Below are 27,936 nucleotides of genomic sequence, written 5' to 3'. Positions count from 1 at the left end.
GTCATCTACTTCACATTGATTACTAGTGGCTCTAGGCTTTATATTGTAGATGGTAAAATTAACTTTAAAGGCCCATTCACACACAAGCACATTTTTTTGAACATGCACACCATGCACATTATCTGATAATGCATGTTTTCAGAGGTCCCGTAAAGCCCATAGCTCGTTTGTTTTATCTTTGGGGTTTTTTGTTGATGATTTATTAAAGCACATGGATATTTTCTTTAATTGGATTAAGGGTATAGTACCCACATTATATATGATTTATGTTGTTTTGTGTGTCTTAGTGTGAAAACTGTTTCTTTTTTCCTTCTTGAACTGAACCTTTGAATGTCAAAGGTTCAGGGAAAACAACAGTGAATCATCATTTATCACTACCTCTCCCTTTCATGACACGCTTAGTACTGTTTGTAGACAGTGCATTCACTCTCTACTTTAATACCATATAAAGATGTGGTCAAAAGCCTACAATACACACATTAATGTCATGTTAATTTGGGGCTCTTAATGATTTCCTTGAAGTGTTCTTTTTCTAGGATGGACTGATTATACAGAATATATCTTTGGAGACTTTAAGAATTTGGTGCACAAGTTTAAAATTATTTTGGCGTTTCTCAATGTACCAGTACTACTGGCAGCAAAACAGCCCCAGACCATGATGCTACCACCACTGTGCTTCACATTTGGTACAATTAATTTAAGTAAACTTCCAATTCTGCCAAGAAAAGTGTTCAAATATCCAGCTAGAATTATGCCAAAGGTTGCTGATGTCTACCAAAAGCAATTGGTTGGGCTATATCTTGCTACAGGACATTTAACCAAATATTAGTGAGAATGTATTTATACGTCTGACCCTGTGTGGATTGGAGAAATTCCCAAACAAATTAAAACCTGTGGATCCAGTTCTTGTTTTTCAGTCATTAAAGAATGTACCCTGGAAAAAAGAAAGGTTCCATGAAATGGTTAAAAACCCAAAATCACCATTACCTCTGAGACTAATCCTTCAGACCTGTGAATAATAGTAGCGTGCTGTAGCCATGCTTAATCTGTAACCAAGACCGAAACTCACTCTTGCTGCTCTACTAGAGTGAGTGTTTGGTGGAGGAAAAAAAGAGTTTCACAGACTTTCAACTCACTAAACAACAATAGGAAGTTATTTAAGAAGGCCATTAAGATGAAAATACTTAACTAAGCATAAAAGAGGAAAATTGTGTTTTCAACAATCTTGCTCTCCGCTTTCCAGGGAAGTATTAGCATAAAAGTTGACTCAGCTGTTGGGGAACTGAATGAAGAAACTAAAACTACACAAAAACATACAGATTGGTTTGCCAGTATTTCTTTTACAGAGAAAGTGTCAAAGTGTAACACTTATGTTGTAGCTGAAATTGATTTGGGTGCCTGTATGTATGTGATTTAGGGCATATCCGACTTTATGCCCCTCACTGTGCAAGGTAGAGAAAAGCCAGTGGTATGAATCATTCATGACAGATGCTGCAAGCAGAAATGGACCAGCAAAAAACACTAGGCCTGCTACAGCTGATTTAATTGGATTTCATCTGGAAATTCCAGTGTTGTTTTAATTTTAATATCTTATTATTTCCTGTGTTGTGTTCAACATTCATTTAATATGAATTCCTGATGCCACGGGATCCCATTATACTGTGAGCAATTATTAGAATCAGTGGGCTACCTAAATTTGTGGCTTGTATGGATCTGGCTATGCTTACATCTTCATCCGTGATTGCATTTAACAAGACTGCCATGGCATGACATGCCAACATAACATTGATTACCTGTTAGAAGCTCTAATCATAGGTCGGTGCAAAAATGGCTCGCTGGATGCATTGCAAATATAAAATACTACATAATGACATACTGAGGAAAAAGCACAGGACATGATTTACAGACAAGGCTGCACTAGGGTCTTTTTAGCTGACGGTTACAGTCTGAAGTTGCAGGTCCACCAGGGGATGGTTTGACAGGGGCTGAAAATGATGAAATCCCTTTGTTTGTGCAATGCCAAATTCATCCCCCATGACAATCATAGACTTTAGTGGAGAAGAAATGACTGTTTACGGTCCCCTTGTTTTGCTCAGCCACACTGCCTACAACCATTTTATAATAGGATATTTTTGGTGTTATAGGCTTTACGAAGTTCTGAGACAAAGCTACATAGCTGTGGATTAGATTTGTAACAGTGCAACAGGGCAGATTTCACAGAAAAGGGGGGGTATAAAGGTGCTGGACTGGCAACTGCTACGTTTGCATATTCATGGGAACTGATTAAGAAGTAACTCATCTCTAAGGAGTACAAAAGAGATGGTATAGTACTCAATTTGATTTTTGCACATACAAAAAAGGAAACATAGAAAGGGAAGAAACAGCTGAAACTGAAATTGAGGAAAATAAAAGATATAGAGAAAAAACTAGTTAGGATTGACAAGCTCAATAATAAAAACAGGAATTTACAGTAAAGATATGAATGGTGTTTAATATATTTTGGGTTTCACAACAGACTCAGGAAATGAACATAAACTAGAGAGGAAGTTCATTTATGAGAGGCAGGTCAACAGTAGATTGCTAAGCTGTACACACACACAAACACATGGAGACCGAGCAGGAGAAAGCAGGGTTGACAAGGTTGGCTTGTGAAGTGTGAGCATCCATGCCAAGCAGGGCCTACACCCAGTGCCAAGGCTGGAGCATAAGAGACGCTTCACCCGCCTGAGGCACAAGCAATCAGTGATGAGGCCTGGGCAGGCTGGGCACTACCCAAGAGAGTGGAAGGCCATCCTCAATGATTAATGAGGGTCGGCGACTGCAGCCGGCAGGTTCAAAGAGTCAGAGGGATAAATGTGGTGAGGGTGGAGGGGGCGGTTGTGGTGAGAGCTGAACCAAAGCATAAATCCTTAAGAGGTTTTTCCCAAGCTTCCACAATATAAGGGATGTCTCCAATTTCCTTTTGTCTTTGAAAACATCCCCACAAAACATTTGCTAGCAATTCCCATTACTAAGTGACCCTGACTTCATGAATTCTTGCTCTGTAGCATCAGAGCTCATAACAAAAGTTTCTCTGAAGGATAAAGTAGGATTTGGAGGAGTTAATTCTCCCTGCAAATATAACTGTGGTAACAGTTATACTCACATTTTATTCAGTTACTCACAAGTTGGAGATGTGATACTGTATTCTGGCAGCTGCTGACTAAAACAGATGGCATGATATCTACACGCACACACAATCTGTATACACATTCTTTCCCATCAATAAACACATGAGGACTGTGGATACATTTAGTCTTGGGGTCTCTGGGGAACAGCAGCCAAGTTTAAAAACGTGTTCTTTCACACAAAACTGTTTCTTACGAGCAGCAAACATACCCTTGCATGTTTAGTATGAGTGTGTGGCTGTGTAATCTTCTGACAGTGCCAATCAAGTGTTAGCTGAGAATCTTAAAATGAAAATGACTTTGCTTTACACTGTCCATCCACCACTCACCACCTATCTAACAGGTGCTTTAATGTAATAACACTATGCTAAACTTGTTAGTACTTTGAGGATGAAAATTCATAAGCTGTTGATGATGGATAGTAATACGTTGATCCACTGTGATTTTCTGTATTTGAGACAAACTTTCCCTCAAGTATGTTAAATACAGAAACCAAACTGAGATGCATATAAATCTCATCCAATGTTTGTGAGTGGGTGACTTGCAGGAATTTGGAATTCCAAGATCAGGAGCTTGATCTAAATCTAAGCTATTAAGGAACAAAAAAGGGGTTCCTACCTAGATAATATAGTAATTCTTCCTCGAATTTCTTTCTGTATTTGCTGCTTCTTGTTACATTTTATGGTAGACCACAGCATATTAATTGGCTAAATGAGAGCCCACATCAACAGGTGTCTATTTCTGTCAATCACATATTGTCACGGGTAGCTGCTGGCATGGTGGCCTCAGGGCTTTTTCCTTCTCCATTTTCTTCTGAGAGTGAACAGTCCATTCATCTTAGGGTAGTAATTAAGGTGCAAGATTCATGGTGAGCACTCTGACATCATCAAGGTTGCCAAAAGGTGATCGTATCCTATTAAAAGCAGAACCAGAACCTTTGTCTTGATAAGGATGCATAAAGCATTCGTTAATTAGGCTGAAATATGTCAGCACCATGCACGGGTCAGATAAGTGTTTTCTCCCTTTTTTTTGCTTTCGTGAAAAGAATATGGCATAATTATTAGGGAAAGAAAAGCTGGAATGTCCATGTTGATACTATTACATATGAGGATTGCAAACTATGTTGAGATTTTGGAATTTCATTTATCAGTAGAGATGTTTATATATAAATATGTGGAAACGAAAAACAATGAACTCTTTCTCTTTCCCTTTTTGTTGAAATGATGCAGCTGCGTTAATGTGAGTTCCTGGTGCAACAGATTGTTGGGTGCACTGGGTTGGCTAGACCAGTGGTTCCCAAGTGGGCACACTCATGAACCCTAGGGTTGGGAAAGGCAGTGTAAAACAACATAAATTATACTAACCAGCAGTGCAGGCAACCCACCACAAAAAAACAAACAAACATAAAATAAAATAAAAATAGATTTATGGCTTTAACAAGACCAGAGAGCTCAAAAAGCTCATCCAAAGTAAGTCATCTAAAGCTAATAAACTCACACGTGAACGCCAAAAACTCCTGGCCTATTTCAAATTAGCAGTAGATTTGATCCAGAGCTGGCCAGGCTGTTTGTTTGTTTATTGTTTTTAATAAGGCGATAGAGGCAAAGTACTTGCTAATGGTGTAGCAACACTCTTGCAGGGAAACCCCACGCGCACAATCTGCAAATAGGCTGTGACAAATAGAATCAAAAGAAGGACTGAACTTTTTGTGTCACTCCACAATCTGCCCCACCTAGCAGATAAGAACTTTCTTAATCCTGAGGGATTTATTTTGTAGCTTTTAAAGATAAGACATGGTAATTTAATAATTTAAAATAGCTTCTATGTTTAAATATTAGCCTTCAACATAAAGAATAGAGGGTTTTCCTTGAAATGTATATTTTCTTAGCAAACTTTGTGTCAGCTGGCCTTTTAGTCAGTAGAGTCAATCAAAGATAAATAGAGCATTCAGAGCCACTGGATATAACACAGCACCAACACCTCAGATGAAAGCAGAAAGGCATTGAACACATTTATTTACAAAGAGAAAAACTACGTATATGCAGAGAAAAAGATCCAGTCATCCTTGTAAAATGCAGCGAATGCCTGTGAAATGCTGCAGAAAGCTCACCTGCTGCTGGTGCTGCTTCTCCCTGCCACTTTCTCTTTTTAGGTTAGATGCAGTTAATGATTTTTTTTACCTTCTTATAGATGTTTTATATTGATGTCACAGTTAAGAAATATTTATTGCACTTAATCATTTAGTGGTCTTCAAGTCAAATCTTTCTCTTCGCTTCACTTTCTGCCACACTGAAATGAACACACATACAGCAGAGCTAAGGAGGCGTGTGCACGATGAAACGGAGAGCAGGGCTCGCCAAACCTCTGAATCAAAAAATGCTTTTAAAATATATCAATTTAAAAGGTTTTTCAAACAAATACTACACCATTTTATACACATACAAACCCAGCTGTGTTACTAGAATGAGTTGAGGTATAAAGAAGTGAAAAGAGATGCACTATGACTTCATACTGTTACATTGTTTCATTTCACTTGTTCACTTGTTCTGTGGATACTAATAATTTTAAATGGGTAAATTATTAATGGTTGTATTGTATTGTATTGTATTGTATTGTATTGTATTGAACTGATGGTACCTGGTGCATCCTACCACAATTTGAGAGAGAGACTCCTGAGTATCTCTTCGCTCCCACGTCTCTACACAGAACAGCTGAACCGACACAGTTCTGCCTTTCCATCAATTTGGCTCAGATATGCAACAGTAAATACAGCCTTTATTGTTCGTCTTTACTCTTGCTGTTATAATTTGCAGTTATGCTTTTTGTGTATAGATAATCAATTGATCTTTTATTCTTTAGTTGTTTTTTCACAGATATCTTTATTATTGATCTGTTAGAATCAGGAATCAGCATCTGTTTGATCTGTTTGTAATAATGAAATATATTTGTTATTGTGTGGCTTGTCGTTAAAATAATAAAACATATATATTCTCTATACAGTCATCACATAAAAAGGAAGACACAGATCACAGAACAGAATTAGATATATTATATTATAATTATACATAGTACATAGTAGACAGCAGATGCCTGGGGATCTTGCAAAGTCACAGGATATAAATGTTAAATGATATTAGCGGTGCATTAGCAAGTTCTTAATGAGCTGGACTCTACAGTTTTTAAACTACAGTTTAAAAAAACATCTAGCCTGCAGTCTTTTCAGTTCACTTTGGGAGCTTATGGTTTTGTATCTGTGTGCTGGACGGAGGTAGTGATTCTAAACAAAAGCTGCTTTTCAGGTTGTGACTCATTAGTACACAGTAATTACAACGCAATCAATTTCAGTGTGCTTCCTTATTTTGGCCATCGTCTCTCCGCTCTTTGCACTGGGGTACTTAGAGAAGCTACGGGAACCTTTGTGTGAGCTTCAGAAACTGGAACGAAGAGAGCAAATTACCACTTCTAATTTACCTCCTCCAATTTTTATTCCACGATTAAGCTCGCTATTAATTACAAACCTAGTAACCAATTGATTCTGATAATAATGCTCTCTAATTTAAATGTGCATTAATCTATTTACCTGACTCAGTTATGATGAATTTCTCACTATGACTCTAGGATGATTTTGTTTTTGTTTATTTAGTGTATCATAATTATAGCTGATTAAAAATGGTGTTTGGATGGTAACTCTTAATAGCCTTATACTTTGCAGTCACTGTAATAATGCATTTCAGTGTAAGGTACATTAATCTGAATCCACTTTGTTTTCCTTATATGATGGAAAGCAATAATTTGATAAGGCTTTGAATATTTATTTATTATAAACGAGCGACATTAAACAATAGAAAGGATGATTGTTCCTCAATGTGGAACTTAATTCTATTTCCACCATATCTCTGTCAGTGAGAAAGTGGTCCTTCCCTTGTCTCTCTCCTCCCCGCAGACTCCTTGGTCACAGTGTCTTTCCACTCTCTGATGTGCCGTTTAACTGTTCCAAAACAACGCTCGGCTACTCAAACAAAGCACGGCACACTGCAATCCCACACAAAAATATGAGGACAATCAATACTTCTACCATACTTTCACGACTATTTTCTCACATCTTTTGGCCTCAATTGTTTTTCACAAAGAAAGAAGGTGGCGAGTAGTAAGTGGGTCACCCCGTTTTTTTTGTAGTTGAGAAAAGACAAAGGCTTGCTCTGTGGTGTAAGACCGTTAACTGCCTTAGGCTCCAACATGACAGCAAAAGGAAACTGATGGACTTAAAGGGACAATCAAGTGCCCGAGAACCTACCTTGGCATAAGCGCTGTGGCCACAATTGCCTGTGAGTGAAATAGTAAATATAACATTATGTTTTTTAACACATAAACAAAATGAGTGAATTAAAACGTTTTTTCTTTGGCCACTTCAAAGATTAGAAGCCAGCAAATGATCTGTTGTTACAGTAATAGTGGTCCTGATTGAGCATATGGTATTGTGGATCAGTACTGATTGTGATATTGGCATCCAGGAGAAAGGCTACAGACTTTTTCATAACCTGGAGATTTTCACAAAATTTGAGGGTTACAACAGCAAATCCTTGGTCTCATTTTGTTCCAGAGTACAGCTCTGCCAGATAAAATTTGTAGGTAAAAAAAAAAGCAGTAATCTTTCACACTTTAAGTGATACAGTCTCTTTTTGGTCTGCTGCGAGCACAATGGTTTTGTGTGTACTTCTATCTCCTCTTTTCGCAGTACACTATAAAGCCAGAAAGAAACTCTTTTCATATCATAGTAAACATTTCTGGCTGTCTGTGTGTATTTTGGTAAAATTGAAGTGTCTACATTTAAATATGAGATCTTCAAAGCAGAGGCTGCCTAGCAATTTCTAAGTCTGCTCTAAGGGTAAAGGTAAGAAACAGATTAGCTGAGTGGAAGGGTTGTATGGGAATATGTGTATCGGTAAGTGGTTGGGGTTAGGGTTATATGATGAAATTAATCAAGAAAGGTTGCACACATTTTTTTTTTAAATGTATTAAAGAATATATTTCATTGTCACTCCCGCCCTCTCTTCTTCCCAGGCAACTATTATGGGACCCCTAAGCCCCCTGCGGAGCCGAGCCCTGTACAGCCAGACCTGGTGGACCAGGTTCTGTTTGATGAGGAATTTGACACGGAGGTCCAAAGAAAACGCACAACCTCTGTCAGTAAGATGGACAGAAAGGACAGCGCCGCTCCAGAGGAGGAAGAGGAAGAAGAGAGGCCTCCTTTGGTCAACGGACTGACTGGTGAGGGACACCGCTGTTTTTAATTTTTTCGTGGCTTTCACAAGTGTTATTTAGTATTCTCTGCGAGCTGTATAACAGCTCCCTTCATTACTGGCTTTCTACAAATTTAAACCCCAGCACTTTTTTGATTGCTTGATTTATTTATTTTTCCAGCAGTTCATTATATTGTTCTCAGAATGCAAAACAGCAGGACCTTTTTTCTTTTCTCCGTATCATTCTTCTCTCCAAATAAACATTCTCAGGATTAGCTGCTCTGCATGCAAGGTCGGCACTAAATCACAGCACTGCAAAGTCAAAATGTAGCCAAAGTCTGTCTGAGATCAATAGAAGCAATCCCTCGGGTAGAAAGATAGTTTGTGCTCGTTTCATTCGCATACACGGATGCCACTGCATGGCTCAGCTAAGAGCTAATAGTGAGGATGAAATTGTAGCAGTAGTGAAAGTCATTACCTTAAGACACTCTTTCATTTTAAACACTACAAAAAGTAGAGTCGTGTGTTGCATATGCAGATTGAAAAATGTATCTCGAGTGGCAACAGCAGCAAATGCTAAATTAAGAAAGGTTTCTTTTCTTCTCAATTCTGAGTGCTTGCAACATGTTTTTAAAAATGAAGACGAAAAAAAAGATCTGAAAAATAAATTGTGCGTAGCCGTAGTTCAGGCAGGCAACAAAGTCAAGCTTGGCTGCAACCCTGCACCTACAACCCCACGGTGTCAGTGCCGGCCCACATGACCTGATGTCTCGGTTGACACGCTTCTATTCTATTTAACAAACAAATATCATACCCCTCCTCTTCCTTTCATGCTTTGTCTGTATGCTCATGGGCATGGACCTTATGTGTAGAAGGACACATTAGGTCCCAGAGATATAATACACTGATTCAAATTCTAAAATAAATAAATAAATACATTTAAAAAAAAAAAAAAATCAGTTATTGTATTAGGATGAATTTTTATATTTCAAAGTAAGAAATTGTCAGAGATATGCATTGTCATCTCTGGATGGCAGTGTAGACCTCAACCAAGAGAAAATACTAATTATAGACAAATATCACTATTAATTATTAATAATAATAATAATAATGGATTGCATTTATATAGCACTTTTCTAGGCACCCAAAGTGCTTTACAATTCCACTATTCATTCACACACTGGTGGAGGCAAACCACAGTTGTAGCCACAGCTGCCCTGGGGCAGACTGACAGAAGCGAGGCTGCCATATCGCGTCATCGGCCCCTCTGGCCAACACCAGTAGGCGGTAGGGTGAAGTGTCTTGCCCAAGGACACAACAACCAGGACGGACAGAGCTGGGGATCAAACCAGCAACCTTCCGGTTACAAGACGAGCTTCCCAACCCCCTGAACCACGTCAGTTGTCTCACTGAAAATACATGAATTCTTCATATGGTTTTAGAGTGCCCACTAAAAGAGGTAGCAGCTGGCTTATTTCTGGGCCTTGAATGTAGTTAAGTACTGATTGTACATTTCTTTCATGTCATTTCGGGGGTTTTAGCAATCTTGCCTGCACAAATTTGCAACAGCTCTTCTGTTTATATTTCTTTGAAAGGGCTGAAAGCAGCTGTACCCTAGAGCAAGTGTCTGTGTGTAGTCGTTTATTCAGACTTTATAAATGCGGAAACATCTTCCTGGTTCTATCATGAAAAAGGGCCCTGGTTTCAGTACAAAGAGCTCTTGACTTATTCCAGTCAACAGTTGTCACTATTTTTCCCCTGCCATTCCATTATTCCAGTCAAACAGAATGAGCATTCAATGCCACGACAAAGCTAGGTCACACACAGCCAGATGAAACCTGCAGATAAGAGCCTCACCCAGACAGGCACACATACACATCAAGATTAGGCAAATACCCTCACGCACAAGCAACACTATGATGCTAATAGAGTTGTGATGTAGCGCTCCCGGCTGGGCTGAAGCATTGGTCAACTCTGCTCTTGCCTGGGAGGCAGTTCTCAGTACATCACTACTGACATGCAAATCCTATGGCAATTGCTGCTCTTCCGTCCTCTTTGCGTGTACTCTCTCTGTCTCTCTCGCTCTCTCTCTCTACCCCTTACACTCCTGTGGATGTAACAGTCCGGCTAGTATACAGAGGAAGAGCAGCTCGAGCAGCAGCAGCAGTAGGGAGAAATGCAAGAAGCCCAGAGGAGCTCCAATGGCGCCACATTCTCACGTCCTGTCTCCTTCTCCTTCTATCATCTCCCACACCACTACTCCCAACCCATTCCTATTTCTGTCTCCATGCCCATGTCCCTCTCCCCATGCCTGGCTACAGAGCACAAGGACAAAGCAGAGTGGAGGAAGACAGTGCCCAGCTACAACCAGTCAGCTGGGGCCATGGACTTGCGTATATGGAACACAGAGGATGAAAGTCAGGAGCCCTTGCCTAAAAACTGGGAGATGGCCTACACAGAAACCGGCATGGTCTATTTCATCGAGTAAGTAGCCTTTCTACTGTGACTTCCCTGTCTTGTTTTTGTCCTATTACACTCCCATTACATCACCATTGTTCTAATCCCATTGCTTGTAGTCCCAGTTTCTTCTTCATCTCTTTGTTTCTGCCTTGTTAACCCAGTATGTTTAGAGTTCTGACTTTTTCTGCTCCCTATTCAGTGCAACTCTCTGTACTGAATTAACAGCAGGTGCTGAACATGGAAGCTGTCTGTAGACTCAGCCATTGCAGTGGAGTTGAGTCTCAATAAAGTTTTTCCTTTTATTTCCCCCGCGTTTGATGTTGGTTTTGTTGGCTGCCGCTAAAAGCAGCAGGCCCGCATTGTTTACCTGGCCCGTTAGTGTGGCAAACAGTCAATGCTGAGCCACTGAGAGAGCCAAGTAAAGCTGCCTGCTGCTAAATCAATAGCTCATTCTGCCAGTGAGAGAAACAACAGGGTAAATGGAGCTCGCCACCCCTGACCTGCTGTCTTAGTTCTGCTCTTTATGATCTCTGCAACTGCTCACTCTTTTATCTTTCTGTGTCATCCCTTTCCATCCTTCTGTAATCTGTGACTTTTTTTTTCTTTTCATCTTCCTTATGCCTCAAACGGTCCTCTGAGCTTTGTTAAAACTGTGCTAATATTTTAAAAGGTTATTTAATAAAGTATTTGATCCCAAAAGATTAAATAGTAGTCATAATCCTGTTTTGGGAGAGCTCTGTTCGTTTGCTAGAGATGGAAAAACACTCCCCGGGTGAAGTGGCTCCCAAGAGATCTAAGCGCTAATTGCTCAACTCTAATGGCATCTTAAGTATTTGAAAAATAATTTAAACTGTGCTTAAAGCCCTGTATCTTTTTCATATTACAGTCATAACAGCAAGACCACCACCTGGCTGGACCCACGTCTTGCCAAGAAAGCCAAGCCACCTGAGAAATGCGACGAAGGAGGTGAGGCAATAGGAGCTAGCTCTGTGATTAGTAACAATCGCGCAGGCGATCATGCTACCTACACTTTTCCCAAGTCCTTGTTGTATTGAAGGGTTTGTGTGTATGAACTGCATCCCTGCCTCTCTGAAGGGGGCGCTGGCTAACAGACGGATACTGAACAGCTGAGCGCTCCTGGTCACAGTCATGCTGGTGACACAGCACAAACCCCCAGTCCTCAGTCCGCCCGTCTCCTCCTAATGGTTTCGTGGACACATGCAGAGAGCTCATCAGTGCAGCATCTCTCAAAAGGCAATTTTCTATGGCTCCTCTTGCGTAAAGATCTCCTCTGCGCTGCGTGTGTTTGTCACACAGCAGCAGAAACCCGAGATGCTGAACACATGCACACCACTGGAAAGAAGGGCTGTTATTTTTTCCTGGGAGGCTTTCTAACGACACACGGTGTGTCGTCCCCCCCCTCCCCTCCCACCCGTCTTCCCCTTCCTCCTCCATAGTGTGTATCAAGTCTTAAACACATAGTGACAAATAAAAGAAGGCCTCCTGTTCTGTAGGTGTAGCTAAGCATGCTGTGATGGTGCCAGTCAAAACACCACACTTCATTGAGTGTGTCCAATTGTCCATGTAGTGCCTCAGCAGTATCTTAAGTGATTTGAGTCAGCCTTTTCCCTGTCTGTTTTTTTTCCCTTTCCCCCAGAGTTGCCCTATGGCTGGGAGAAGATTGAGGATCCACAATTTGGCACATACTACGTAGAGTAAGTAAAATTCTCTCTTCCTTTTATACCTGGAGATCCATAGAAATCTACACCTGTTAATAAGCATGCATGGTGATATTGAGTCTCTTAGTCTCTTTCCTGAAGAGACATCATTCTCGACCTTTATAGGTTTTCTGAAGCTGTTTCTGCATATTTGATTTCTCTAAAATGCCCATTTAGAATGGTTTCTATTTCAAGATATTTTTGTATATTCTGCAACATAAAGCCATATCACTTAATACCAAGCATATACATGTTGAGCTGCTGGATCTCAAGGGAACCTGTGGGACACGTGATAATAGTACATTATGCAATTGTGCAAACAGTAGTTTCCCACAATTCTGCTGAAAGCACCCTTGTGGGAACTAACGAGTGAGCTACAGCTTTGTCTGTGTATCTGAAAAAGAAAATACAGTGAAGACAACAGACAATGAAGATTTAGAGGTCCCTGAGATGGAAACGAGGGTGAGATTCAATTCTGATCGAGAGTGTAAACAAGAGCACAGTGTTTCATTTTAGTGCCATTACTGTGAACAAAGAGGAAGAGACCCGCAGGCAGGGGGGAAATATACGCGCCTGTTTATGCAAGAGGGTCATTGAGAGGCTCTCTCTCCCTTCTGTCTCTGTGTTTTTTTGTCTGGCAAATTTTATTGTGAATGAACAACCAAATGCAACGACGTGACGCAAAGTCTCACTGTGTCTACAAAACACGAGGCGTGGCAATCAAAGATTGAGAAAGTGAGACAGAGCAAAAGAGGAAATGACAGAAATGAAGGAAATGTGATGGAATGTTTATCTCTTCAGACTTAATGGCGAGGGTATCTCTGTGCATGAGTCATACGCAGTAAGAGTGCAGAGTACCCATGCACACACACACACGTGCACACACGTATAGAGTCAGTGTCTCAGCATGTGGCTGATTCACTGTGCACCATCAATGCATTTTCTCTTCCTAAGGTGCTGTAATGGTGATTTACAACCGTTAAAGCTTATTATGCAGATGAGCTACCTCTCTCCATTACCATCTAACCGTGGAGGGACATTTCCCTTGGTAACAGGAAATGTTTAAGCACACAGGTGTGACTGCAAATCATTAATTGTTTTTAGATTGAGTTTCGTGTTAAGTCCCCCAAGTATAGCTGCTGATCCTGGATTGGCAAAGCCTGGTTATATTAGGAAACTTCTGGAACGATACCACCTCAGTGCCTGTAATGTGAAAAAGGGCACATTTTTATTTCTGTCATTTTGCTATTCATTAAGTTTTTTATTCTCGCATTATGAGGCATTGAGCAGATGTTTATCCCAGCTATACAATATGGGCCCATAGCATGAAAGATTGCTGCTGATTTCCTCCATGTAAATTCTCTCAGAATTCATTGGGCATGACAGTTAATTTATTTTTAATTAATGAGGTTTAGATATTCTCTCAAACCATTTAAATGTGTAGCAGTTCTGGCAAAGACAGGTTAAAGATTTTCGTAATGTATTTAGAACAGCTCACATATTATAAAGACAGCTTGTCTGCCTAGCACATGTTATGTCACAAACAGCCCTCGTATTCAAATCGCAGGTTTGCATGGCAGGCAAAGAACAGTATCTGCTCTTTGGACAAGCACTATTCAGCGATACCAAACGGTGAACCATCAGTTGGCAGCTCGGACTGTCAACTGACATGAGAAACTCAGTAATAGATCAACAGTATGCAATCGAAACAAAAAAACATTTATATTTTCAATGCACATTCTAGCTTTATCTAACATTATGATTTTTGCTCATTTAATATTATATTCCCTGTACAGCCACATCAACCAGAAGACCCAGTTTGAAAATCCAGTAATGGAAGCTAAGAGAAAACTAAGTGTGGACACGCCCATTGCAGCACCTCCACAAGCTGCTACGCCCTCAGGTAACTGCACCTACAACGCTCGAGCCGCAGGCTTATTAAAGTGGTTCATACACAAGGAAGGCTTGAGAACAAATTGTCAAATTTTGTCAGTTTTGTACAGAAAACTGTCAGTGTGGAGGAAAATGGGTACTTTCTTTGAAAATCCAGTCATTAGAAGTTGAAGTTTCAGCAACATTTGTAGTATGAAGAACAACTTTACTGCTTGACCACTGCATTTCAGCCTGTAGCCTTCATCAAGATCAACATTAAAATCCAGTCGTTACCATTACTAAACACACGCTTGAAGAGTTTTATAGTAGACACATAGGTCTAAATTGCATTCTGGGATTTGAATAAGCAAAAGTTGCATTTACCTCAAAACTCAGGTCTTGTCTTTGTCGGTATTATAATACTTAAAATGTATCCAGTACAAAGTTATTTTGGGGATTAATTACAACCAAAGTGCTTCTATAAAAGCTTTAGTCAAACATGTCCAATTTGGGCTCATGACAAATGTCTAAATCAGCCCTAAGATCAAAATTTGTTAGTTGAATCCAGAAATGGCTAAAATAAATTTTGACCCCTAAATATTGGCAAAAGTGGCCCAACTGGGGGTAGGTGCTAATTTTCTGATGGTCACACTCCCCAAACTCGTCATCCTGGGTTGATTAAATTGGACTCATATGAATTCAAATTGTTGACAAATTTACAGTAAAATACATGTTAGTAGGTGCTAAACATATGCAGTCATGTCTGAAAAGGGCAGCATATTCTTTCCCAATGCCCTGTTGAAGACATTGTGAGCTGCAGCAATTCCACCACTGAAATACATTTAACCTTTGCATGTCCTTCATTGGTGCCCTAGCTTGTTCAGAAACTAAACAAGTGTGATGTCCATAGAGAGATGAACTAATATGTGATTATTTAACGTTTCATATAACAGCTTCCTTATCTAGACCTGATGAAATATTATCTAATGAAGCACCCAGATGAAAAGCCAATGTGTAAATTTATATTTGCGTGTATAAGTAATGGACATACATATAAAAGTTTTAACCACTCAACTATTACAGTTGTCAGATTTGGATTCAGCTTTCACATCAGATTCCATATGAAGAAGCAAGAAAACCTCTAAAAGGTTATTGACCTGATGGCTGACTTACAGGAAATTCAATCATGAATCTTTAATTAAACAAAATGTTTTGTACTAGTGTGTCTTTGACTTATGGTAGTGACGCTACAATCGATAGCTCAGGCAGTGGTAGTTTAACTCAGTAACTTCTCCACAGGGCGATTTTCCTTCATAAGATGCAATGCAGTCCACAGTATTGTTAAGATGTCAGCTTTATAGTTCTAGCTTTTTGTTCAGCAAAGATATTCATATAGACTTGTATGTATATATATATATATATATATATATATAGCACTGCAATAGATGTGTTATCAAAATACTGGGGCACTTTTCATCTCCTTCATGTTAAGAAGTCTGTCTGGAAGATGTTCTAACAGTTGACAGGCTTCTGATAAACAGCCCATAGCCTCTGAAGCAATGATATTCAATTTGAATAATGGAACAGTGCTTCACTGGGCGGCAGAATTCATTTTGACAAGTAGATATGATATAGGGCGGGTTCTGAGGTCTCTTTGAAATCCTTTTGCCACAGTCACTCATGGTAGTTGAAAGCCCTCTTTAGAACAGAGGGAGGGAGTTAAATAAGAGAGACAGGGAAGGAGAAAGAGGTGACTGCCGTTGAAAGTGACTTACGATCATAAATTGCATTTCCACTGGGTCATCTGCTCATCCTTTACCACCTGTGGGGAATGCTCCTGCTTGATGATCTAATCACCCTCTTCTCAGTAAATATAAAGGTCTGAGAGACAGAAGACTAGGTTGTTGTAAAATGTGCAAGAATTATTATGCTCTTCTGCGTGTGAACACAAAAGGCATGGCCTCATTAGTATTCAAACTAGCCTCTGTATTTCAGACACCCTTTGGACACAACTGTCTGCCTCAGTCGGTTGCACGCAGACCCCACCTCCCACAGCTGAGCCTTTCTGCAGTTTGTGGATGATATTGCTGCGTACCGCCGCCTCCAGCTTCGACTGCCTCCCCTGTGCTTCTTCTCCAAATTCCCACCCTTGTTAATGAGAATTAATGGCTAGTGGTCTTGTGCAAGTGTATGGATGTGCGTGAGGTGGCTTCTAAACACTGTTTTGACAAGGCTGGCTAACCTGACCTCCCAGACAATGCCGCAGAGCACAAGAGCAAAGCGTCGCCCTATGTTCAGCCATAATTATCATGCTGAGTATCCTGTCAGACATTTCATATAATCACTTCACCCTAAGGAAACTTGACTGTCCCTTTGTGGCCCACAGCTTAATCAAGACCATGTAAACATGGCTTTGGTGTGTAGCTCCCTTTTCATCCCGCTTGTGATTGTCTCTCTCCACTACTGTTATGCCAGTATTGCCTTCGAGGTGATCGTGCGAGAAAGACTGCTTCAGTATGTCGGAGCTATCTGACAGGGATTAGTTCCATCATAAATCATACTTATTACACACTTGTGCCCCAAGTTGTTCAGGAGAATTTCATGTTTTTGTACCTGCTTGCAAATCCTTGCTCAACATAGACTGACATTTGTTAGAATATCCCTTGTACTTGTCCGGCACTGACGCAGCAGTGTCATCTAAGTCATACTTGGCATAATCTTTTTTGTCTTTTCAGAGCGGTCACGTTCCTCTGCCAATTGCCATGCAATTATGCAAATCACAATCCCATGACACATTGAGAGTGGTGTAGGAGACAGGGGAAGGGGGGACTTCTATCTGTGCTCTCCCTAATGAGATTGATGTCCCAGCATCTATCAGTGTGGGAACTGCCAGAGTAGAAGCCCAGCACGCAGGGACAGAGCACATAACTCACAATCTCATAGGCACACACCACAGAGAAGGGCAAGCTCGGATTTAGTTAAAATTTCTCTCTTTCTGTCAAGGCTAACTCTATTTCTTGCTGTCTCTTTCTGTCTCATCACTCTTATCTTACTCTCTTTCGCACAAATGCACACCTACACACACGCACGCGCACACACTGTCTAATATAATTCTGTTCCTGTCTTCCATAAAAGCGCCCCATTTACACATCCTGCAGGCAACACAAAGGAAATTTGCAATGAAAAGTTTATGTGGAAAATGTCAGGTGCATTTCAGGATGGATTTATCACTGCAGTGAAAAGAATTGGTTGTTTGCGGGGAGACTTGGGCAAACTTTAGGCATTTTGCAATAACTGGGTGTTTATTGGCTTTGTAAACAGAGCAGTGGTTTTGCAAGTTGTGTGTCTCTGTTTGTGTGCGTGCGTGTGATTTGTTGGAGTTTGCGCTTAAACTGTGAGTTCTTAGTGTTCATGTAATTACTAGCAGTAAGTGATGTGCTGTCAGACATGTTGTCACTGTGCGAGTATTGTTATGATGGTGACAGATGGCAATTTATGAGCAAGCGTTTCAGTGTCTCTTCCTATACTGGGCTCATTTTCGCATACACGTACAATTCCGTCTCACAAACTTTTGAACTACAGAGGCTTGCTGCATTCATGTGTAACTGACGCCACTGTGACTTCATTTACAGTTTAAAAGATGAAAAGACATCCAATTACTTTTAAATTAAAACTGTTTCCAGCAGGTAAACCGAAGCAATTAAGTGAATTTTGACACTTTTTTGCCTTCTGTAGAACACCAGGCAAAATTTTAAATGAACTAATCACATTGGAATCTGTTTATTTTGATGTGTTTAAACTAATATTCTTTAGAAATCAGGCCTTTTCCCAGCTGAAATGTAAATATGTTAGTTTTCAGTTGTTCATTTAGCCACTTCTGAAGCTTTTGCTGTCTGTACATGTGTTCTGTCCGAACATTTTCGTGTGTGGAATTGAAAGCATGGTGTAAAGAATGTGTTCACACCCCAAACATTTAGTGCAATAATTTTACTGAGCGTACTTGTGATATTAGATCATTAATGATTACCTTTTGTTTACGTCTCCTTTAGGTTCCACAGCAGAGGAGCCTGGCAGGGGAATGCGGGGGTTTACTCGAGATCCGGCTCAGTTACAGGGCAACATACTTAAGATAGCACTTAGAAAAAGCCCCCAGGGCTTTGGATTCACCATTATTGGCGGAGACCGACCTGACGAGTTCCTCCAGGTCAAAAACGTCCTGCCAGATGGGCCTGCAGCACACGACAAGAAGATTGCCTCAGGTAACATTCCCCACAGACATAATGTTTTTTAAGTATCTGGTTTGCATGCTGTTTTAACAGTTGGAGACCACCCTGCTGTAATTTGTTTCCATAATGCAAGGTAATGCAACTGTTTAAAAGCAAAGTCAACAAAATCCAGTGTCACATTCACGAGTACACGGGTAACTGTGCATGGCATTTATCTTTATTCACGCAGTAACACTTAAGCTGGGCATTAGCATACATTCTGTACACAATACAGCTTAATGTGCCCTTTGTGTACACACAAATATACACATTCGGAGGAAAACACCGAACAGGCACTTCACTCTGAATATCACATGGCTTGATCAAGCAAAGACAAATGTTTATAGGCAGTGTTCAGTGGAGCAGCTTGAAAAATAGAGAAGTCATCAATAAACCCGTGTGCAGTTTATAGTAGAGGCTCACATTTTATACGCACTCGTATATTAAAAATGTAATTAGCCTGCATACAGGCTGCGTGGCTGCAGGTTGACATGTGTGCTTATGTAAAAACAGGGGATGTATATGAGTCTGCCATGTAGTGTGTTCTGCAGGTGGCATAGTAAGTTCTTTATTATTGCATGTTCTAGTTCTGTGATCACATGCATGGTGACTGTATTAATTGGAAGTATGTTACTGTGTAATGCCTTAAGATTCACATTACCGTAGTATTGATTGCCAAGCCATTGCGGCTGCTGAGAATCAACTTAAGAGTGGAGCAAAGAGAGTAATTATTTTCAGTGTTTCATTTCCCTTGAGAAGGAGGGTAATTGACTATAACAAAAGATGAATGTAATTAATTTCATTGGGTTTTAATTGCAAGCAGTAGACTGTAACATCTTCAAGTAGGGTTTTTTTTTTTTTCATTTCTGAGTATTGGCCTACGGCATTTATTTATGCTAAAGGTAGAGTGTTTGAACTTTGTGAGAAAATATATTTTGCTTAGCTTTTTGGATATGTAGCTGTTGAACTAATCGTATGAGCGACATGTAGTTGGTCTGAACAAGCAACAAACTGGTATATGAAGCTCACTCACAAGAGGGAAAACTTAGCCTTTTTTTTTTCGAGGGTAAAGTATCGATTGTGTGGGTGGGCAATCCACCTCTGGGCATCTAGCCACCTAGCTAGTCAGCAATTCAGCTGCTTATCCAGACCTATATCTGGGGCAGGCCAGGGGTGATTAGAGTCTATCCTTTACAGTACATGGAGATAAAAGGAGGAAAAAGAAAACACGTCAATGATCTCATTTTATTTTCTGTTCTCGCACACTCCCTCCTCCCCCATTAACATGTTTGAATTTTTTAAGATATAGGAGTCTACGTATGTAATCCAATTGCATAATTGCGCTTATCACCATGTCTTTTTAATAGTGTACGGTGTATTGTTGTAATAGTACTTTTCAAAATTGCCTTTGGCATGGTGATGAATACAAAAATGTAAATTTTGTCCAATTTATTCATGTCACAAATGTGTAAAAGCTTTTTGTTCTTCTTTAGGTGACGTAATTGTGGACATTAATGGGACATGCGTGCTGGGAAAGACTCATGCTGATGTCGTGCAGATGTTCCAATCTATCCCAGTCAATCAGTATGTGGACATGGTCCTGTGTCGGGGCTACCCTCTGCCAGAGGACACCAGCAATAGTGAGGAGGCATCGAGCAACCTCAGTGCCTCTAAGGACACTTCTCCTTCCCCTTCGACACCACAAGACCTCAATTATAATGTCAACGATGGAGCAACCCTTTCTCGGCAGACTGCGTCAGTGCCACCTATGACCAACGGAGGACGCCACCACCATCCTCATCCCCATCAACACCACCACCTTCCACATGCCCTTAATCAAGAAGGGCCTGACCCTACTCTATTACAGCCGGAGCTGGTGAGTGTGCCCTTGGTGAAAGGCCCGGGAGGTTTTGGCTTTGCTATAGCGGATTGCCCCCTGGGACAAAAGGTAAAGATGATCCTGGACGCCCAGTGGTGCCGCGGCTTGTTGAAGGGTGATGTTATCAAGGAGATCAACAGACAGAATGTCCAAACTTTGAGCCACTCGCAGGTGGTCGACATCCTCAAAGACCTGCCTGTGGGCAGTGAGGTCAACGTGCTGGTGCTTAGAGGAGGTGAGTGAGCAATGATGAAAGTTCACTTTGCTGCTATTGTACTATTGTACACTGCTGCTGCAGGTAAGCCTGCAACACTGACATTATAGAAGGATATCACAGGTGGTGAGTTTACAGTATGTATGTTGTGACATCGCTGATGTCTATATTAATCTGCTGTTTAGACAAAATACAGGCGTTAGTGCTATTTAGACCCACGTTTCTGAAGTTACTTTAATCCTCACTCACCTTTACGCCACCTGTTCTATTTCTTTACTTTCTTTTGGCCAAAAGAAAACGCAGAGCGTAACAACAGAGGTGAACAGTCTGCTTCCATTTGTAAATAATTTCCTGCGAGAAAGTGAGACATTGTCAAAGATATTTCAACTGTAGAAGAGGTGAGATTTAATGTAATGCACAATGTTTTAATTTAAAAATAACAGCACGCATTGTGGTGTTCAGTAGGTGTTGCTTGAATACACAGACTCTCCCAATGTTAAATAAAGCAATTTCACGCTCTGGTCTACACCAGTTCTGCATCATCCACCATGCACTTTCCCAAACAGGGAGGAAGTCATGCTTAGTCACATGATGAGCTATGCTAGGAAGGTGCAAATAGATGGCAGTTTTGGTGATTCACTTGCTGCCTGGAGAGAAAGTGAGAGGGGAGGCAGGAGTGATGGAGCACAGTGAATAATGATTGCCCTTCTTCTTACTTCATGCTTTCACAGATTTGAAGGGCTTGTTCCTTTATGCCTTTACTGCAGTGCAGTAGCCTAGATTCAAGAGATCAGTGTTGCACCCACATATCAGATGTGCACAGCTGGGGTCTACGTTGAGCTCCAGGGGGTTATAGTTTGTGTGTATGTGTGTATGCTGCTGTGCCAGCCTGATATGCATTTTTTAATTGCAGTGCATATGGAGGATTTGTGTGTTAATGTTTAAAAAAAAGCAGATCATAGCTTTCCAGGACTAAAAGGAGTAGTGCCGCAGGGCTTCCCTCAGGTCACCCATGGACTGGGATTAGGTTAGGCTTTACTCCCAGCCGGGGGCTAGAACTACCTTCTAATGACAGCAGAGCAGCGAGAAATGAAACAGGAAATTATTTGGCCTTGCTTCCTATACTGGATTTAAATCTGGAAATGAGACAAAGTGCCCTTCCCCATGGGTTGTGTTCTGAACTCAGTATCTGAGATATGATATGATCAGAGATTGTGAAAATGGAGATATTGCCAGTGAATTTTTACATAATATTGGAAATGGGGGTGGGGTGGGAGGACTAAATGGTTTTTTTATTAAATCGATGCCAGTAATTGTCTTTGTAATAAATTGATTTGATGAAAATTCAAATTTGAAAAGCTTCAGTGTTTATGCTGCTCTAGTAATGTAGCTAACAGCTGGCAGGTTTAAACCACAGAAATGCATGTTTTCCCATGGCTTAAGGTCATCTGTCTCTCATCCCATAAACCGTTCATGCAACTGGAGTCTACTGCCCCCTACTGGTTTACTTACACTCTGGTTCACATTCTGCTCTGTGACCATGACCATGTCAGAGAGAACAAAAACAAAAGCCAAATCTGAAACCTATGAGCAAGTTCACCGTGTGAGTCGGTGGAGAAGAAGGTGCAGATTCTGTATAAGAACCGAGAGAGGGTTTAGTCTTGACATTCAACCACTTCAGGTCAAAAGTTCATTAGAGTGAAGAAAATGCAAAATGCAACTCGTCCTTAAATAATTTAATCTGATGTAAGCAGATGTTGGCAGATGTTTGCTGTTGTGTTGTTAATGACGTGACTTTAATTCCCACTTCTGTCTCTCTGCTCACAGGTCAGACGTCTCCAGTGAAGTCACTGAAACCAGTAAGTTGTCTGTCAGCTCAAATCCATTTTGTATGATGAAAAAAATAGACTCTGCTGCTAAAACTGCTGATGAATTATTAAACCAGAAAACTTTTGTCTTGGTTACCCGCAAGCACCAGCGTGTAAACGTGTGCGTGCTGTAGTAGCTGCTGTTAGAAGCATCATTCAGGGAGCCCACATTAGCCAGGCTGTTATTTCTGGAACTGCATGTGGGTAAATATGCTGGCTTCTGGCAAACGGCAACTTAGCATCCCTCTGTGTATGGGTGTTTAAGATGATATGCCATGTTCAACAGCTTGTTCCTCTGCTACTCCTCCATGATGCACTCTTAAAATAGAGAGTGTTGGGGCACCGACAGGCTTACTCATACTGTTTTATTTGTTCAGTGCATAATTATTCAGATCTGTGTAGATGTACTATTTTCTTTTCTTTCATTTTATGCCGGTGGAGTAGTTTGTCACTCTGGACAAGCTTTAATGATTTTTTCCCTCCATTAGCTACCTTCCTACTTTAGACATAAATCATTGCTATAGTATAGAATACCTTTTATTAAATAACCTGCAGACATAATACAATGATGCTGAACACATTGGCAAAAAATATGTAATATATAATCCATTAGTTTAATGGATGATTGCCTTATAATGAGCTCGTGCTTTACCATCTTGTATATCACATTGCTTGTCTCTGTGTTGCAGTGCACAGGTCCTATGTCTCACGGAGTAGCCCAGCCTACTTCACACCAGGCACCTCATTCGGTGCCCCAACAAATGGTCCATCCGTTCCCTCAGCCCACGATGCAGCAGCAGAGGCAGGAGATGATCAGCAGCACAGAGACCCTAAGTCAACCTGAGGCATCCCCCAATGCATCAACGTTCTCCGCCAGCACCCTGCGCTCAGCTTCACCCAAACCAGATGCATCTGAGCTCTACCTCAAGTCCAAGGCAATTCTAGACAGCAAGCGTAAGTACAAGAGTACTTATACTTACACAGTTTACAGTAGTAAACTTTACTACAGATGCAAATATTTATTTAATTCATTCATGTTTTTTAACGTATTTTTTGGATTAGTGAAATTAACAAGTTACCGGTGTCAATGCTGATTCAAATTGCTACTTTGTGTTTCATTATTACACAAAGAAATCAAATCCTCAGATGTGCAATTCTAAAACCAGCTTACAGTCTTTTGCAAATGCTAACGCAAACATCTTACTTACACCTATGTCACAATGAAATACTGCAATCAAAATAATACAGTCAAAGCATTTTTGAATCAAATCTGTGCACATGCACCATTTGAATTACTTATAGACCACAAACACAGACAAAAAGATTCTGCCACCTCCTGTTAGCGTCTGACAACATCATCTCATTAACATCGCTAGCAGTGCCATCTCTGGCTCGGCAAGAGGGAAAATATTGCTCTAGAGTTTTCAAAAACAGCTGACCTAGTTTAGATTGCTTAATCTCAGATTGCCTTGTGGTCAGCATGTGTTTTTCTTATGTATAGGTGTGTTGTTGCCCATGTCAAGTATCTAGGTGTTTTCCTGATGGTCATGAGAGATTTCATTCTTGCAGTTAATGAATAATTTTCATCAATTTTTACCAATTATATTTTCTTTTCTCTGTGCAGCTCCCAATACAAAGGACCTGGATGTATTCATCAAAAGGAATCAGGAATCAGGCTTTGGCTTTAGAGTCCTTGGGGGCGAGGGACCAGATCAGCCAGTAAGTCGGAGGCCAGCATCCATTTAAAAGTACTGTTGGAGACCCTCAGTCATAAGAAAGCAGACTGACACCAAGTTGAAGCTGAATTCTGTTGATTTAATATTAACTGAAAGTTTCTTTTCCCATCTCTGGGAATGGTATTATGAAAATACCAGCCAGTCTGTGTCATGAATCTCCCTCAGATCGGTATATTTAGCTATGTCTCTTACTTCCACAGGTATATATTGGTGCCATTGTGCCACTCGGTGCAGCTGAGAAGGATGGGCGCTTGCGGGCAGGGGATGAGCTACTTTGTATAGATGGCGTGCCAGTCAAGGGCAAATCCCACAAACAAGTGCTGGAGCTGATGACCAATGCTGCTCGTAATGGCCAAGTCATGCTTACAGTCCGCAGGAAACTAGCATACACAGGTTGGTCTGCTTCTGAATAATCAGCTCCGCATTCCTCTGAGGGCACAGAAAGCGTGGCTTCTTGCTCACTCCTTTGGATTATATAGGTATGCTAGAGGAGAACCTTTGAGGGAAAGCTTTGATCTGGATTTTTTTTCCATTAGTCCTTTAAATTCGTTGTGGTAGATTTTCTCTGACTGAAATGAAGTTTGTCAAAAATGGACTTTTAAGATGCTACTCTATGCTGTGATTTTCCTGAAAGGAAAAAGAAGGAATTTTAAGGACAGTTAATTTATTTTAATCATGGGAGGTGAATTCCAGGTTTCGTCTTGAATCAAAATGGGCATAAAGTGGAAACAAGAAAAGAAGATTATTTGCTCTCTGTTTATCTGTCAAGGATGATTGCAGTTGTGTGAAAAGCACTGAAGATTAGATCAGCTGGTAGAGTTAAATCTCAAAGGATGGAAAAAATGCTGATTCTTCTTTCTTTTTTCTTTTTTTTTTTTTTAACTGCACATACCCTGCTGCATCCTGGCTGGTTTACCCCACCGATAGCCATTCCATGAATAGAACAAGCACTTTTTGAAATTACTACAGATTTGATGTATCACAACAACAGCTTTGATCACATTGCAAAAAATTAAGCATCAATCATGTGAGGGTTTAAGCTTTCAAAGCAGGGGGCTTAGAAAGCGATTCACTGATGCTAGCTTGCAAAACAGAGACTCAGCAAAACAAACATACAATGAAGAGAGATGGAGGTTGCTTAGCTTGTCTTATGAATAACAAATTGGAAAGGCCTTTTATCTCAACTGTAGAGCTGACGGTCTTTCATTTAATGTGGGTAAGACATGCTGCAGAAAGGCTTCTTTGATAAAGCCCCTGCTTCTGCATTATTTACAGAAGACTCTCTGCAAGAGCAAATCAGAAATATTTTGTCAAATAATTGTTATTGGTTTAAATTTATGTTAACTAAATCAGACTGCTCATACTTAACGTGTGTTGGTAGAATCATTCTGAAATGTTAATATATTGCATCTTTTTTAATCAGTCCTAGAAATGAAGTCCAAACTTGCTACAATGCTATGCATTTGTGTTTTAATATTTTTGTACCGTTTTTGTTTGGGGTTTTTTGTTTTTTTTTAAAGATGGTGGAGGAGAAGATGACAACAACCAGCAGCCCCAGCAGGTTGCATCTGCTTTGGTCAACAGCTCTCCCAAGATGCCTCGTACTGAAGCACCAAGCATCATCCAGCCTGCTCAGCCTACCCGTCCTGAGCGCTTTGATGTTACTCTGCAGCGCAAAGACAACGAAGGCTTTGGCTTTGTCATCCTCACGTCAAAGAACAAGCCCCCACCTGGAGGTTAGAAATAAATAAAATCAATAAATCCTTAAAAATGAAATCCTATATTGTGTTTTTACTTTTTGGAACATTGCGAAATATTTTAAACATCAAACACATTTCCAGCAAAATCTGTTACTTATTGACATTTAGTTATGCTAGTGGAGAACATGTAGGGAGGGAAGCGTTAAAGTCATTTTTGGAAGGATTGTCCTGAAATAATTGCAAACAATAAATTCCCTTTTCAGATGAATAAGAAATGCTATTTTCATACTGTTAATATTCAAATACTTCTAAAGCTGATGGCACAAATTGTTAATCTTAGCTATTCTCTGTAAAGAGCTTATTGGGTATGTGCTCAACTAAGACTGAGTATATGGTAACATAAGTCATAAACTGATATGTTAGCATGTGCGTAATGCTTTTACATGATGTGCAGGACATCACATAAAGGCATTATGTGTTCTTACTTAAAATTTGGTCTCTAAATGTTGGGCTTATAGAGTTGCATAAACATCCCACACTGCAGACTGTCATTTCTCTGATTTGCTCTCTTCCAGTTATACCTCACAAAATTGGTCGTATTATTGAAGGCAGCCCTACAGACCGTATAGGTCAAATGAAGGTGGGAGACCGTATTTCTGCTGTCAACGGCCGCTCCATCATGGAGCTTTCACACAACGATATTGTTCAATTCATCAAGGATGCTGGAAACATTGTCACTCTTACTGTTGTGCCTGAAGATGGTGAGTTGACACAGACCAAGTCACAGTGCTGCTGCGCTGTTCTTTTGTCATTGTTTGCTTTGTTTTTTAACTGTATTTTCTGGGAATAAGATCATGAGGAATCTTGGCACACTTTTACTTTTACAGACAGCGCTCCTCCGTCTGGAACAAATTCAGCCAAGCAGAGCCCTTCGGCACAACACAGAGCTGTAGGCCAACAGCCTCCCAGCTACCAAGACAGGTAAACGATTATACACGCATACTCCCACACAAGCTCGAGCATCCACATAGGCTTGCCAGTATTCCCCTTTGAAATACTAAGTCCACTGGAGACAATCTAATACAGGTTCTGCCACTTGAACCATAAATTAGCCCCAATCCTCTCAAAGCGCCTTCGGTTTTGTGCTGCAATGTGGCCCATTACTATCTCTTGTGCCTCACACACTCCTCGTTATCCAAAAAGACAGAAAATCCCCCTATGGTCACCCTTTGGATGGTGAAGCAAAGGAAAAGAGACAGATTAATAGGGAGTCTTGCTTCCCCTTTGATCTTTCTTTTTAAACAAGGCCACCTGTGTCAGACTTTTTAATCCCACTGCCACAGAAATTTGCCACCATCATTTCTTGCCCACGTCCGCTCACTGCCCATCAGCATGCATTCATATTCTCCACATTTAGCCCCCTGTCCAGTCCTCAGCCTCTTCCTCTCCGCTTAATCACCAACATGCCTTGGGTCACACTAGGCTCAGATATGAGCTGAAGCTCTCAGCTTGGTGGCATAAAGTGTGCAAACTCTTCTGAAAGCTAGAGCTGGTAAGAATTCCTACGCTCTTTATATAGTGCGTCAGCACAGCGAAGTTCTCACAAAGGCATTGTAATGAGCTCTGCGAAGCATTAAAGTATGCCCCCTTATCTATCACTGAAATGTAAAAGCAACATGGTTCTTTGAAGAATTTACATTTCTCTGTGTGTTGCATAATGAAGCCAACAAAAAGAGGCTCATGCTGCTGTAATGAAGGAGGAGTAATGTGTGGATCTCACACCGGACACAGCAGAGAGGGAACAGAATTAGACTCCT

General features: G+C 40.6%; 1 protein-coding gene across 3 annotated transcripts in view; it reads left to right on the top strand.

The window, feature by feature from the left end:
* magi3a (membrane associated guanylate kinase, WW and PDZ domain containing 3a) overlaps positions 1-27,936 on the top strand; it is a 105,289-nt gene that overhangs the window by 71,436 nt on the left and 5,917 nt on the right. For all 3 annotated transcript variants that reach the window (XM_084917962.1, XM_084917964.1, XM_084917963.1), the window contains exons 4-17: positions 8,229-8,435; positions 10,729-10,891; positions 11,754-11,833; positions 12,525-12,582; positions 14,382-14,488; positions 18,507-18,716; positions 20,216-20,836; positions 22,643-22,674; positions 23,373-23,637; positions 24,308-24,402; positions 24,620-24,812; positions 25,940-26,155; positions 26,695-26,880; positions 27,007-27,100. In XM_084917962.1, the coding sequence (XP_084774088.1) occupies positions 8,229-8,435; positions 10,729-10,891; positions 11,754-11,833; positions 12,525-12,582; positions 14,382-14,488; positions 18,507-18,716; positions 20,216-20,836; positions 22,643-22,674; positions 23,373-23,637; positions 24,308-24,402; positions 24,620-24,812; positions 25,940-26,155; positions 26,695-26,880; positions 27,007-27,100 (2,527 nt within the window). The remainder of the gene's footprint in view (positions 1-8,228; positions 8,436-10,728; positions 10,892-11,753; positions 11,834-12,524; positions 12,583-14,381; positions 14,489-18,506; positions 18,717-20,215; positions 20,837-22,642; positions 22,675-23,372; positions 23,638-24,307; positions 24,403-24,619; positions 24,813-25,939; positions 26,156-26,694; positions 26,881-27,006; positions 27,101-27,936) is intronic.

This window comes from Perissodus microlepis, chromosome 20 (assembly GCF_051167445.1).
Source record: "Perissodus microlepis isolate ML-2025 ecotype Zambia chromosome 20, ASM5116744v1, whole genome shotgun sequence".
Taxonomy (NCBI): Eukaryota; Metazoa; Chordata; class Actinopteri; order Cichliformes; family Cichlidae; genus Perissodus; species Perissodus microlepis.
The sequence above is the reverse complement of the archived record's forward strand: the minus strand, read 5'-3'. Positions and strand labels throughout refer to the sequence as shown.